Source organism: Emys orbicularis, chromosome 4 (genome assembly GCF_028017835.1).
Source record: "Emys orbicularis isolate rEmyOrb1 chromosome 4, rEmyOrb1.hap1, whole genome shotgun sequence".
NCBI classification, from domain to species: Eukaryota; Metazoa; Chordata; order Testudines; family Emydidae; genus Emys; species Emys orbicularis.
The window spans coordinates 102,326,810-102,341,992 of record NC_088686.1 but is presented as its reverse complement, the minus strand read 5'-3'; the positions used below and the strand labels follow the sequence as shown (position 1 = coordinate 102,341,992).

General features: G+C 39.6%; 1 protein-coding gene across 3 annotated transcripts in view; it reads right to left on the bottom strand.

Moving 5' to 3' along the window:
- DENND5A (DENN domain containing 5A) overlaps window positions 1–15,183 on the bottom strand; it is a 100,785-nt gene that overhangs the window by 10,499 nt on the left and 75,103 nt on the right. For 2 of the 3 annotated variants that reach the window (XM_065402648.1, XM_065402649.1), the window contains 4 exons: window positions 10,839–10,991; window positions 7,215–7,299; window positions 5,389–5,473; window positions 3,010–3,138 (listed from right to left, as the gene is read on the bottom strand). In XM_065402648.1, coding sequence (XP_065258720.1) covers window positions 3,010–3,138; window positions 5,389–5,473; window positions 7,215–7,299; window positions 10,839–10,991 — 452 coding nt within the window. The remainder of the gene's footprint in view (window positions 1–3,009; window positions 3,139–5,388; window positions 5,474–7,214; window positions 7,300–10,838; window positions 10,992–15,183) is intronic. The other variant, XM_065402650.1, reaches the window with a different exon arrangement.

The following is a 15,183-nucleotide window of genomic DNA, read 5'->3' as shown; positions in this document are numbered from 1 at the left end:
AAAAGCCACAGAACAGACTCGGTCACTTTCTATTTATTGATTAAAATATTATTTTTATAGATGACTACACAATATACAGTTAAAAGAGACATCCAGAAATGAAGAGCAATTAAGCAAAAAAACTTCTCTCTTCTACAGTATCGCAACTAAAGAAGTCAGCATTAATGAATATCCACAAAAGAGGAGCATGCAAAGATACATCAACCCAATTAAGGACATAAGAATATTTAAACAGAATAGATGTATGATCAGTATAAAATTTCTATCGCAACCAAGTATATTATGGACAGATTGTTCCTTCTAGGCAGACCTCCTGACAATCTGCCTCAATCTCAGAGAGTACATAGGAAAAGCTGACAAGTGGAGCACAGGCCAAAAATTTACAAAACAAATCAATAATTAACATACAACATCCTCATTTATATAACAACCAAACCACAGAAAATGTTTCACTGGAAATAAAGCTCCACAGTTTTAAATCAACTGAACTAGCCCTTAGCCACAAGAGCAGTAGACCTATGAGCACCTAGCGGGTCAATGAGTCCATGTTTCACTTGTATAACTTGAATTGTGTGTTTAGACAGCCTATCCAAGAGGCTAAATGTCATTGGGGACGTCTGCCTGTCTGTATTTTACCTTTCGAAAATTTCTGATGGTGTTTCAACCAACTTCTGAACATTTTTATTCTTCATTTATTCAGAATGGACACACTTTAGTTTCCTGATCGCTTTAAGAGTATTGGTAACACAACTCTCGCTCCCTATTAGTTTTCATATACTATTACATTAGCCACTTTCACTGTACTGGTATAATTCCAATCACTAAGTTATCTCAACACTCAAGATTTACAACTCTGAGCCCATTTTCAAAAGGAAGGTGCTTCAATAGTTCCAGCTCCTACGTTTGAATATACAATTCAGCCTTTAGTCCTGTAAAACAGGAACAAACTGGTATCAGCATCCAGAAGCACGTTTGAAATTTAGGCTCACCAGTGTCTTTGGAATTCTCTTACTTTCATTGTCCACCATTCTGGTTTGTGAATAGAGTGAACCCACAGAATTTCCTGGAATTGGTAGAAATTACTACAATGACCTGGACCGATTTTTCATTCTGGATTAATGTGGACATAAAGCTTCTTCCATATTTTAAAAAATGGCCTTAGAGATCTGAATCATTTTGCATGACCTTCCATTGCAATAAAGAATAGCAACTAGGCTGATCCTAAGCTAACTGGCCAATTCCTGATCCAGGACTGTTTCCATTTTATAGGCCTCACTTTTTGTTAAGCAGCAGCAGATAAAAATTGCCACTGGTGTGCAGTTATTATTACAAGGACGGTAAGGAAATGTAGCCAGGGGCTTTCCCCACCATCCTCATGACGTTCCTTTTCCAGACTGAATATATGTCTCAGTATGTCTGCCACATATGGCAAAACCTAGGGTGACCATCTGTCCCATTTTTAAAGGGACAGTCCTGTTTTTTGGGACTTTTTCTTATATAGGCGCCTATCACCCCCAACTCCTGTCCCATTTTTTCACAGTTGCTATCTGGTAACCCTAGCAAAACCCATTCCCTTAATATTGCCAACTACTGTAGTTGCCTTGGAAAATGCATTGGAGAATGAGACACATTGCATGGTTATGTTTAATGCAGCACTTTGCATGGAAGTCCCCCCTCTAAAGAGCTGAAATGGCCTTGTTTAACACACTGCTAATCTGTGCTGACTGGAATGCTCTAATCCTTCTCTAACTAGAGCATCTAAAAATGTACAAACAGGCACTCAGGATTACTTACTATTGATGCCTGCTTATATGTAAGCAGCTCATCTGCACGTCACTCTCCGTTTTGAGTACATATTTATATTTGCCTCTCTCATTCTGAGCTACATCTAGAAAATTAGTATCTGTTTGACTAAGAAGCAACACATAGGCAAGTGCTTTTGAGCATCTCCTTTTAAATCCTGTCACTTGTTCTACATGGATAAATGTTGCCAGGTTTAACTAATTACCTTGATGCCAGGGAATCAGGCCATGCCTACACATTAAGCACTAATGTATTCAGCTCTGGTCCTTAGCATTGCACCATGACTCCCAACTGCAAGGACTTACCTGCACACATTTTCTCTAAATAATTGATACTGATTAATGAAATCCTGGTGCCTGTTACACTTAAATACTATACTTAGTTTCTTCTTTAATTAGTGGCGTGTGTGTGTGCTATTTCCCCCTCATCCCTTACCTACGGCAGCCATGTTGGCTCTATGAAAAGAGGTAGTGTCAAGGCACAAACTGTAACCAACAGTACCAATTTCCACCCACCATTTTTATCTTCCTTCAAAGTCCAAACAGTTTATTCAATCCAATGCTCATACTGAACTGCATAACTAGGATGTGAAAAACATGAGCACGCAGCGTTGTGACTGCAGTTTTCTCTCTTCACAGTTTGCCCTGAAGTTATTTATTTTTTGTATTGTGGTAGCAACTAGAGTCCCCGGTCAAGATAAAAGCTGCATTGTTCTAGGCTCTGAACATACACAGAGTGAGAATCCTTGGGGAGAAAGTAAATATTCCAGTTTTACACATGGGGGGGGGAGGGGGGGCTGAGGCACAAAGACCCGAAGCACAAAGCCCCTAATTCAAAGCACTAACAAACTGAAGCACACACTTGATTCCCAATTGACTTAACCACTCAGGATGTCTCAAGTTGGGCACCCAAAATCACTAGTCACATTTGGAGAACTTGGCCTAAGTGACTGCCTAAGGTCACAGGTCTGTAGCAGAGCTGAGAACTGCACACAGATCTCCTGAGTCCCAGTCCAGGGCCTTAGCCACAGACCTTCCTCCTTCTCGAGCACGTCTGGTGCTATGAATGGCTTGTTAGCTCCACCACTGTAACTCCTGATTGCACTGTTAAACAGATACGAGCCCGGGCAAGTTTGTGTTTTTAAAGCTGAACAATTATTAAGCAGGTTTGATTTTTAAAAGTTCTATTTAAGATAGGTAGGCTTACTTTGTAAGTTCAAGATCTGAAAGAAGCTGCTTTAGATGCCTGGAGAGTAACTTCTTTTCCATGGACAGTCGAACCCAGGCCCTTGCCTTGCCAACATCTGTTTTGATCTCACCAATATTCTGGATATGCCTAAAAAGGAAAAAACGATAATCAAACGTTGATTAATAATATCTCCACATCATCATCTCAGTTTTTTCACATCAAGTAGGGCTGGGGAAGGAACTTTGTCTTACAATATTTCTATATCTTGATAACTGCTGCGGAAAAAAAGAGAGGGCCGTAAATTAATATAATTCACTATCTAAATCCCTTGCATCCCTGTATATCTGGTTAAAAAGGAATACAAGACAGTAAAGGAAGTATCTGTACTGCAGTGGCCTATTTTGAGGATTCTAGACCATCCCATCGCCTCACAATTATTTAAGGCTCACTCCTGTCCTTATAGACTCAGACTTTAAGGTCAGAAGGGACCATCTTGATCATCTAGTCTGACCTCCTGCACATTGCAGGCCACAGAACCTCATCCACCCACTCCTGTAATAGACCCATAACCTCTAGCTGAGTTACTGCTGTTCTCAAATCATGGTTTAAAGACTTCAGAGAGAATTCACCATTTACACTAGTTTAAACTTGCAAGTGACCCATGCCTCATGTACAGAGCCTGGCACAATGCAGCCTTGATCCTGACTGGGGACTCTAGATGCTACCACAACACAAAAAAATAAATAACTTAAGGCCAAACTGTGAAGAGAGTTTCAGCTTGTCCTCTAACACTGCAGTCACAATGCTGAATAAGTTCAGTTCACTTCTCCCTCCCCAAAATGTTAAGGTTAGCTGGGAAAAACTCTAAGGAAAGGAAAACCTTTAAAAATGAATAAATTAAAGTTTTGTTTTGTTTAAAAAGAAGAAAAAAAAACAGCATGAGCTGCAGTCAGACAAATAGCATTTCACAGAATCATCCAATCCATGCAGCTTTATTAAAGAGCATCTTCTGATTGTTGGTCAATCCAGGTTTCAAACATTTTTTTTTAAACAGTCCAGAGGGAAGTATAAATATTTATATTAAAAATGTAAAACCTTATTTGCTTAAATACACAACTCCTGTCACTAGATTTATTAATTGTAAAATTATCTCCCATATTTTATAGACCCTGTTCCAAAATATTTGGTCCATTTCAGTTGTTCAATAATCCTTATGCATTAGCATTGCACACTGATAAATTTAAACTGAAAATATTCAAGTATGAATCAGATGCAAGTGCAGTGGAGACTTTGAACTAATCATGATTAAGAGAAGAAATTATGGGAATCTGCATTATATCATGCTTTTCAACTGAAGAGATCAAACAAATAACTCCCAGAACTCTGTGATAGGGATCATACCAATTTTAGAGAGAGGGGTATACAGACATAGAGAAGCTAAGTTATCTGCCAATGCCACGGAGGAAACCATATCAGAGCTACCAGGCCTCAGAATTAATCCATCTTCACGTCTGAAAAGGTGTTTGTTACTAGAAAATGGCAAGTACAGGAAAGATGTATTTTGAGTGTCATTTTTCTGGCACAGGCTTTAACACATGCAATGTGTGAAGTGTACATGCAATGGCCAATGGCCGGCCAACCCACTCTAAGATTTAGAGGTTGTTGAGGTTCATCGGGAAATAGGGAGGAGTTCAGTACTGACCAACCAGTTCCACAGTGATTGGGTAGATATGACCCTGTCCCCCAGTCTCAGAGATAAGATACCATGGAGACAGCTCATAAGACAGACAAGGAAGGAGATTTAAAAAAAAAAGTGTCTGGCTATAGTTATAAGCCAACGAGTATTACAGTGGAGATACTGTAGGTATACGGTTTCTTCAGTGTGAAGCAAGTTTTCACTCAGGCCAGCGAAAGGGTTTCACTATAATCTCTGGTAAATGGCTTAGCAATTTCTTCCAGCTGAAGCACATTGCTTTTCCAGTTGAGCAAGCATCTCTTCCAGTTAAAACACATCAACTGCAAAACCAGGAACTAGAGCCAAGCAAGTTTCAGCCTTGATATTAAAGTTGGTCTTTATAATCCACAGTTCTTTGTATCATGAAATTCTTAGTCTTTCCAAGGGTTATTGATAAAAGTCCTTTCATTCCCTTTTCCTTCAAAACAGACTTCATGGAGGACAATAAGAGAGGGTGATTTTCATTATTTACATTAATTGAGCCTATTTTGTGGCAGAGCTCAGGTTCACCCAGAATGAAGATAGTTACCATACAAAACTCACATGAGCCATTCAGAATTATATTTTCTTCCAGTGTTATTGAAGTAAACCTTTTACACAAGTTACATGCATAGGAATGAACACACCGATCTTAAGGATTTCTTTTATTGCCCCAAACTAACCTCATATCCTGTATGAGAGAGATTCTCAGGGGCGACATGGCTGGGCTGGCATCTGACTTCCTCCTTTCTGAATCAAGAAGTACTCCTAAAGTGAGAAAAATATTTTTTAATCAATGGAAAAATAATTCAAAGATTTAAAAGTAATATTTAAACAACACTTTGTGCCAGTAACACAACGGAAGTATTTGATAATATTTAGAGAAACGGTTTTCCCTAGAATCCAGAAATGGTACATTACATGCTGCATACTTTTCTGTTATCAGTGACACATGGTTTTGTGAAAACATTATGGCACAAATCAGTGCTGACTATGGCAGTATATTAAATCCATGGAAAAACATTGACTGTCTACACACCGAGATGTTCAGGCAACTCATAATATGCTCAGCACTATGACACATTAATAAGCTTTGACATATCCAGAATTGGTGAGAGACCAAAGAGTGGGATCTATACAGATTATTTATCACTGAAGAATTATTTTCTAAAGAGTTCTTCACTTCCTTCCCAAATGAGCTAAAACAAGTTGGCATTATAGACACTGGAGAATTCGGTGTTAAATGATATGCATACAATATATCCAGTGCATCACAGTCTTAAACCACAGAAATAGGTAATACAAGAACCCAAAATCTGCAATGTAAATGCTAAACAAACAATGCCATCTCTATATCATACTTCAAACACTATACTATGAGCAATCACCTGCTCTCAGTCTCAAGCTGGAGAGCACAGGATCAGCAGTTAGTTTCGAACCCAGGTCTCTGCATGTTACACCAAAGTGCATAGGGCACCAGAATGAGACTCAGGAGTCCTAGGTTCTATTCATAGCTCTGCCTTTGATTACCTGAATGACCATGCAATGGGTTACTAAGGGTCAAATTCTCTTCTGGCATACCTACTGAATTTGGGCAAAGAATTTGGCCCTAAAAGCTGTCCATGCCTCAGTTTCTCCTTCTGTAAAATGGAAACTAAAGAGCATTTACATTTGTAATGCACTGACTTAAGTGCATTATTGTACTTCCTCTTTTTTCCAAAAGATACCAGTTTGCTGAAAACAAATTTTACACTAAATGGAGAGTACTTATACTGCATAAGGGAACTTATATTGTAGAGGAAGAAATACTTAGTTCCCCACTCTATTAATATGAAAGAAGTATAGGCTTCCAATGTGTTCCCTACCTATAAGTATGGTTAATTATATTTAACTACATATTAGGTACCACCAGTAAAAGTTATTCATGCAGCATATTACTGAAACCCTATTTATGTTGTGGTTGGATTTTAAAACAGGATGGATAATTTCACACTCAGTAATGCGCCTATGCATGTTTAAGAAGGGGTAAAGAAAAATCATGCTTCAAAGCAGAGGATGACTATTTCATGGGTTAAAAAGGGATCTTCCACCTTACGTACATCACGGCATGATTGGCTACGTGTATCAAACAGGTTTATTTTTGGCCTGTCTCTGAAGCATCATGCATTGGTAGGACACCAAGCACCAGTTAACAGGATACCAGTCTTGAACAAGTCTTGAACAAGAAATCCTACTCAAAATAGGTCTTCAGAATTACATTGGAAAACAAGTCTACTCCATGTAAATACTGCAGTCAACAAATCAGTCTCAACAGTTATGTGAAAATGACATCATCATCATAGTAAATCTCATCCTCTAAGACCTGGAGCAGTGGAGAATTTATAGTATTCTGCTTGATGTGCATAATTTGGAACTGGTTTAAAGAGACTAAAGCCTAGTAATTTGGACATTTTTAGCGGAGTTCAGCTAGTACTCTTGAAAACCCTTCTGTAATACAAGCCAACGTTACCTGAGGTACTGAAGCTACCTGACGTGGGCTTTCTCTGCCTATTTTCTTGGTAATGTAATAAGTGAGACCACAAAGCAGATTTTCCCTAAAATAAAAAAAAATTGATTGGTAACATATTGTATTTAGCAATGCAAATAAATAAATGTCTGTTGAGTTTAATAAAAACTGAAAATTAAAAAACACTAAAAGTAACATTTACAACAACAGTTTGTTCTAAAGATGTTTTGTTTTCCCTAACAATATCATTGATAAAAAAGAAAAAACAAGAAACAAAAGAGGTAGGAGGAGGTAAACAGCTGGAAAAAGGACAGTAGAACAAAAGGAAAAATGTAAATGATTTGTAAAAGTAACTGTCCTGCATATCCGGTCTTGGTGTCAATTTTTTTTTAAAGTAAGAAACTAGCTGGACCTACAGATTCTGGTAACTAAACAAATCAGCTGAGCGTCACTTCTCATTGTTTATCAAGATGTGACCAAAACACTTATTTAAATACATACTACAAACTGATGTCCCATGATCCTGCAATCTGGGTTTGTAGCGGTCTCACCCAGTGAATGGGGAGGAGATGCACAGATAGATAGGGCAGACTCTTCGGCTATGTCTACACTTAAAATGCTGCAGTGGCACTGCAGTAGCGATTCAGTGTCAACACTCGCTACAGCAACGGGAGAACCCCTTCCACCACTGTAGTTAACCAACCGCCCCAAGAAACAATAGCTAGGTCGAAGGAAGAATTATTTCATCAACCTAGTGCTGTCTACACCAGGGGCTAGGTTGACATAGATAGGTCTTGCAGGGGTGTGGATTTTTCACATCCCTGAGAAATGTAGCTATGCCAGTGGAACTTTTCAGTGTAGCCCAGCCCTGAATCTACAACAGTCTACCCAAGCTGATGGTGGGGGTTTGAGAGCTACTTTTTCAGGTCCTCCAAAGATTTTTCCAAGTTCCTCTAGCAAAGAGAGCAAAAGGCCTCATTACAAATGTTAAAAAAAACAAAAACAAAAAAAACCCTCCACATGCAGGAAAATACAGAAAGAATTTCAAATAAAGTTTGAAGCTGTTTTTATAGATAGTAAAGAAATTTTAAAGGACAACATTCAGAATGCAGTATTTAGGACACTGTAAGCCAAAGGTAAAATATATACCTTTAGTCAATATGCTGCCTTCCTAAAAAGGGTCACAAACCCCTAAAAGGCGAGGTGGTGAGATTTATCACTGACTCATCAAAAACAAAAAGATTCTCAGGTTCACCCTAAAGCTATTTGTGAATGACAAATCAAGTGCTACTGAAGTCACAGAAGGCACCAATAACCAAACAGGGACTATCCAGTACATTGATTGGATGCACTTCCTCAGTAAATGATTTGTAAGTAACAGATTCCTTTAGGAAACTAACACTTAATTGGGAATCCCAGTAAAGGATTGGGAATCATATGTTTCTGCTAAATGGATAGACTAGAAAGTTTTTTGCGTATTTATAAGGATGTTATTGTTGTTCAAAAAGAGGTGTTTGTAAGGGCTGTCAAATCTTGGCTTTATTGGGGGTTACCTGTTTGCACCTGTTTGACAACCCACTGATGTCATTTAAAACATCTAAACAGCTGGTTCAAGGTGCAAATAATTGAGGGGTGAATTCTGCAGGTGCAAAAAGAAAAAAGTCAGCTTTAAAAATCTAGCCCAACTTGTCCAGTTCTGCAAGTAATGTGGACAGGGAGAATTAGTGTCTCTAATATACAGACCTACAAGAGATTTACTCCAAGGTATTATTCCCACACAAATTATGGTGGTATGTTTCTAAAATATAAAGCAGCAATGTCTCAGTTATGACTATGTAAGGGAATCCTCTTTAAAAAATGTGTTTCCTGAGAACATTACAAAAAGTCCCCCCCACAGAAGTCCGATTTCTCATTAGTGTATCTGGAAGGTCCACTGTGGAAACAAAAATGTACAATGGGCCAGGTATGAAAATCATTCAGGGAGATGGTCACAGCCAAAATACTATTTCTGGGGGGGGAAAATGCACACGCAAATAAATTCTGGCAACTCAATACAGCAACTGCTGAGGACGGCATATGCTCCCAGTGCTCGAACACCTCTGAAGAAGGAAAATAAGCAAAGGCCTCTACAGAATACGGAAACGGCAATACCAGTGAGCATTGAGAAGAAATCGTACTGTATGCATCTGCCTGTTTCTTTCACCAGCACATTACTATTTGGAGAGTTAAAGGACAGTAATGATGATGCAAGTTACAAGTATAAAGCGGAGAAGGAGACAGCACAAGGGAAGGGGGGGGGGAGGAGAAATCGAGGTCTTCATATACATTTAGGCTGGACCAGACTGACAAGGTCACTTGATCCTACATTGCATGATCATACTGGATTAGTTGAGGCAGGAGGTGGGCTTTGGTCAGTTAATGGGTGTAGAGTTTAACAGCACATGAAAGAACCAGTTGGTAGCTATGTGAATGAAACTGATCCATCAGCAGGGAAACAGGCAAAAGCATGGGGTGGGGGAGGGAAGCCATCTTCATTACTATGGTCTGCTGAGAAGGAATTGGCTCATTATTGGACGAATCAATTTATAAATAACAGACTTTCACAATTTTAATAGAGGCCAGAGTGCATGTCAGATTACTAGTGCTTTATACTTTGGATCACAGTGTTAGATGCACTGCACTTCCTTCGTCAGGCCTCTAATTATTCTACCACAACAGACCGTTCAGCACTGTTTGCCAACATCTGCAATCAATCCAAAGCATTAACCTTATGTGGGGTTGGCCGCCTGGTTGTCTGAAAGGCCCAAATCTGAGTTGAAGCAGAGTATACTGATGCTCTGTCTTCTAGGATGAAAGTAGTACAGCTTCTATCCTAAGTAGTATACAAGAGGGAAGGGGAGAGTCAGACGATATACCTTCACATACAGAAACTACTGTTATAGTCTGAATGAGAGCAGATTTAGGCAATGGTGGCATGGATGCAGAGGACAGAGCAATTGGATTAGGGCTGCCTGGATTAAACGTATTTACTCTGCAAAATACTTAAACAAAACAGCATTCAAGTCCCTTTCCCCCTCCCCACACACGCAGGGGAAAGGAGGAAGAAACAACACCTCCCACACTGTCTACTCTCACAGGAGAGCCCAAACAGCTGGAGCGCTATAATAAAAGGAAAGTGGCTAGCTAGAGGCCTTATAAACTTCAATTGACCATCTCTAAATAAGTACCATGCTTAGTGAGAACAAGCAAAAGAAAGGGGGGCAAAGGGAGTTTAGTTTTGTAAATTAAGCTTCCCTGCTTGAGGACAAATCCCCACACCCCATAGCCAATTAATAGCACCACAAACTGCAAGCTCGTAAGTCCGCACAGCTACAATAAGAGAAAATAAAAAATGGAAATAGATAAAAGTTATCACTCTATAAAACAGACAAATAAAATAGTAAGCAGGCATTCAGAAAGTCATCCCTGAGAGTACAATTGTGTACTATACTTTGAGCAGGGAGGATTAGCTCGGTGCCAAAATGGTTGGATTTTAAGAGTATAGAATAGAATTGGAAAAAAATTAAATTAAAACAGTGAAAAAATGGCCGTGTAAAGTTGTAAATTCTATGAAATACCATTATTTACCTGTTTGACCTGTAGACCATGACTCCATATCCTTTCTAAGAGGTCACAAAGACTGGCTATTAACGTATTCTCTTCTACACCTGTGATGTTCACCTCACCATGACCTAGTTCCACAGCTTCTCGGCCCATTTTTTCAACCAGCATCCTCTTGGTCTTGAAAAGAAGATGGCAAAAAGAAAGTTATTCTTACACACCAGGAACTGCTACGATCCTTCACAGTATTTAAATTCCTTTACAACAGTAACAGAGTGATAATACAATTAGGTTTATACTGTACCCTTGGCAAGCTAGTGCAGAAAGACATTTCTCTTATTTCACTAATAGTCCTCCATTATGTGGCATCACCAGTATTGACCACCTGAGAGCCTCTTCCATCTTTTTATCTAGTTGAGTTAGGCAAAGGGACACATGTGGCCTCCAGAGGCTGGTCCAAGGGCTTAGAATGGGTAATCACCACTGAGTGCACCTTTGAGTGGAACAGCCAGATGTCATGGAAGTCAGGGCTGGCCTGCAGAACCTGAGGAGGTTCAGGAGCAGGGTAGGTATAGAATCTGGAGAGGGATACCCCAAGTCTAACCCCTACCTTACCAGAGGTGTCAACAGGCAGAATCAATTCTGAGGAGATGCCTTGGAGTGACATGGAAAGTCCTACCTCATTCTCGGAGACACTTTTTCCAGAGAGTTTTTTTTAAGTAATCCTATTCCTCTGGAGTATCTCTCTGGGGGGTTCCTGAGCAGTAGCAAGGTGGACAGGGACTAGCAAACTAGTCCGGATTCAATACTAGCTTGTTCTCTTCAGAAAGCTCCCTATCTGAGATGGAGACAGTGAAGAATGAGGCTTTTCCTGCCCTCTAGCTGTGGCAAGGTCCCCTAAAACAGAGAAGAAGGTAGCCAGGGAGCCCTCTCACTGAGGAAGGAAGGTGTAAGGACTCTCTGTGATAGACATGAATGGTCTTATTTATCCAGGCTAGGTCTCCTCTGGGTGAAGGTGAGAGAGACTTGGGAATACCCTGCCGTCAGCATGCTGTTCCTGTGAGCCTCCATCTGAGTGTTGTTTTTCCAAGAGGAACCCTTTCCTGGGTATTCAAGAGGACATGGAATCTGTCCTACTTGTCCCTGGAGTCTGCAGGTGGCTGCTGTAGGGGTATGTGGTTCACAGCCACTCCTGCCCTTGCTATGGCCTGATAATGGCAGTTCCGTCTGAGATAGCAGTGGTAGGGAGGGGTCAGAATGAGCCTGCTGCTGGTGGATGCAGGGATAGAGGCACGAGCAGAGCATTTTCAGCAGATGAAGATGACTCACATTCATCCAGCCAGGTGGCAGCCACATCAGAGAAAAGATGTATTCTTGTAACAGGTTTTACTTTACCATTCTAACAATAGCTATAAGAAGTTGTCCTCATGAACAGGTTTTTAAATGGGTTTATTATTAAAACGTTTGAACTATGGCAGCTTCCAAAGTCGCCAGTCAGGATCAGGGCCCCATTGTGCTGGGCTCTAGGACAGTCATAATGAGGCAGTCCTTGCAATGGATAATTTATTCATTGCAATGGGCTAGAACAGAGTTATATGAAAGGTTGCACTTTAGAATATGAATATGCAAAACAGTGTGTAGCCTTGTGGATAGAACATTAGAACCTGGTTTCTATTTCTGGATCTGTCATAGATTTAGTGTGCAACTGTGGGAAAGTCACTTAAATTTTTCACTTCCTCAATCTGCCTATCTATAAAGCAGAGATAATAATTTAGCCATGTTTGACAGTGCTTTGAGTGAGAGCTAGAGATGATAAAGTCTATGTAAAGGCCAAGTATTTTATATGTATTTATAAAATATAAGCATCCATATTTATTGCCTCTCAATGATTCATGTATCAAATGTTCTCAGTTCAATCATAAAAATATTGAGAGTGGGATTTTCAAAAGTACATAAGTCGCTTAGGCACACAAGCCCCACTGAAAATCCCACTTTGAAAGTCAGTGAGTTTTATGCTTCCAAGTCAAATAAGTGCTTTTGAAAATAATACCTCCTATGAAAAACTTGTCCAGAGATCTGAGACTCCGGCAGTCTCTTTTCTAGCTCATGCACCTTTGCAAGTAATCAAGTTCTGCAGACCAAATTAGGCCCTCATTTACACCTGGGCAACTCCATGGTCTTTGACTTATGTCCTCAGCGTTACTTAGGCAACTCTTTTCTTCCAAGGGTTTACACAGGTGTAAATGAATGGAATTTAGGGACAGTCTATCATGAAGAGCAGTACCCTATTCTGTAAATAGTTCCATTGCAGTCAGTGGAAGAATAGGCCTGATCCAAAACCTACTGAAATCAGTGGGAGGTTTTCCATGGATTTCAACAGACTGTGGATCAAACTAACTGAGCACAGTAATTAACTAAATTTTTATTCATGACTAAGAGTCCACAATCTGGCTCTTATTAGCAAGTATGTTGATGATGCAAAAGATAAAATAGAATCCGGTGCAACCCCTCTCCACTGCTAGTGGAAATAAAAGGCAATTAAAAAACAAACAAACAAAAAAAAGCAGATGACCAAATATTCAAAAGGGACAGATCTACTGAATAAAAGAGAAGTGCCATTTTTACACAGTCACTTTGCAGAGTAAAGCCATGCTTTAATTTTCATTATCTGCTTCAAACGGACTTTGGGAACTACCATAATCCTGTCACATCCTAGAAGATAGGTATCACTTTTCAGCTCTAGGTATCTAATCCATTTGATGTAACAGTGCATTACATTAATCTGTTTTATCTACCATAGTCTGCTTTTGAACCTCTCAGATAATGGTTCCTCAGTGACCTGGTATTGCCAAGTTATCCTCTCAGTAATGCCCAGTGCAAGTTATTCCATTGTCTAAGTGACCTCACTGCTATTATTCATAGGGCACGTACAATCAACACAACAGCAACAGCAGCTAGAAATCATTCCTAATAAACCAAATTACATTTTCTATTTTTAGTTTCAAACTATCACTTCTTTATACACTGTCCTTAACCACCTTCAGTAAAGTCCTCACCCTTTTTATGTTATGACCTCCCAAGCACTGACATTTATCATATGCTTCGTCATCTTTTCTCTATGGATGTATCCATTTCCCCTAATCTCTCACCGTAGATCACACTTTTCATAATTTTTGCTGCTATTCTTAAGCATTTTTCTAATTCATCCATGTCTAAGGAGAGCTAATTAATGGGCCCAGCTGAAATGCTGCAAGTATCTCATGCCAACAGTCAAATATCTCATATATTTCCCCCCTCTTTCCCTGACATTCTAACAACATCTCTATTACTTGCAAACTTTTCACATCCAATGGTGCCTTACTCCCATAATGGAAGAGTTAAAACCAAAGGGCCAGATCCTCAACTGGTGTAAATCAATGTATTTCCATTTATTTCAATGGAGATATGCCAGTTTATACCAAGTGAAGGTCTGCCCTACAAAGAACAAAGCATAGACACAGATTATCTGGAGTGCCTACATATTCACAATTTCAGTTTTTGTAAGTGAGAATAATAAAAATTTATAGATTTTACCAAGCATTATAAACAACAGCCCAAATTAACTCTTGACTTCAGGGAGGAATTTGAGTAAGAGTTTATGGAAGAGTTATTCGCTTTACTGTTATATGAAACAGCAAAGCAACTTTGATGATGTGTACTCAAATATATCAGTCAAAATAATTCTACAAACTGGGGCCAGATTTTTTAGGAAAAATGTGTTTTCTGCAGTTCATTAACTCACTTCATTTTAACAATTAAATACAGTGTCTAAATTTTCACTGTAATTTCTCTCTTGTAGGACATTTTAAAAATATTCTCACAATGAAGCATTCAAAACTAGACTGGACAATACACTAGAAAATGTATGGCTCGGAACAATGCTAGACTGGCAGGAAAATAGAGACCTACCAGAGCATCTAATTTTATGTTTTTATAGTAGGTCTCCTAATATGAAAAGTCTCCAATCTTTTCAGGATATCTAAAAACACATCCATTTATTTATTAAAGGGACATACAATCCCCAAAAGGAACAGCGTAGACCAGTTTCAGATTATGCATACATCCGAGGGCTTGTCTTCGCTACCCGCCTGGATCAGCGGGTAGAAATCTCTCTCTCTCTCTCTCGGGGATCGAATTATCGCATCTCGTCGGGACGCGACAATCGATCCCCGAATCGACGCGCATACTCCACCAGCGCAGGTAGGAGTAAGCGCCGTCGACGGGGGAGCCGCGGTGGTTGATTTGCCGCCGTCCTCACAGCGGGGTAAGTCGGCTCGGATACGTCGAATTCAGCTATGCTATTCGCGTAGCTGAATTTGCGTATCTTAAATCG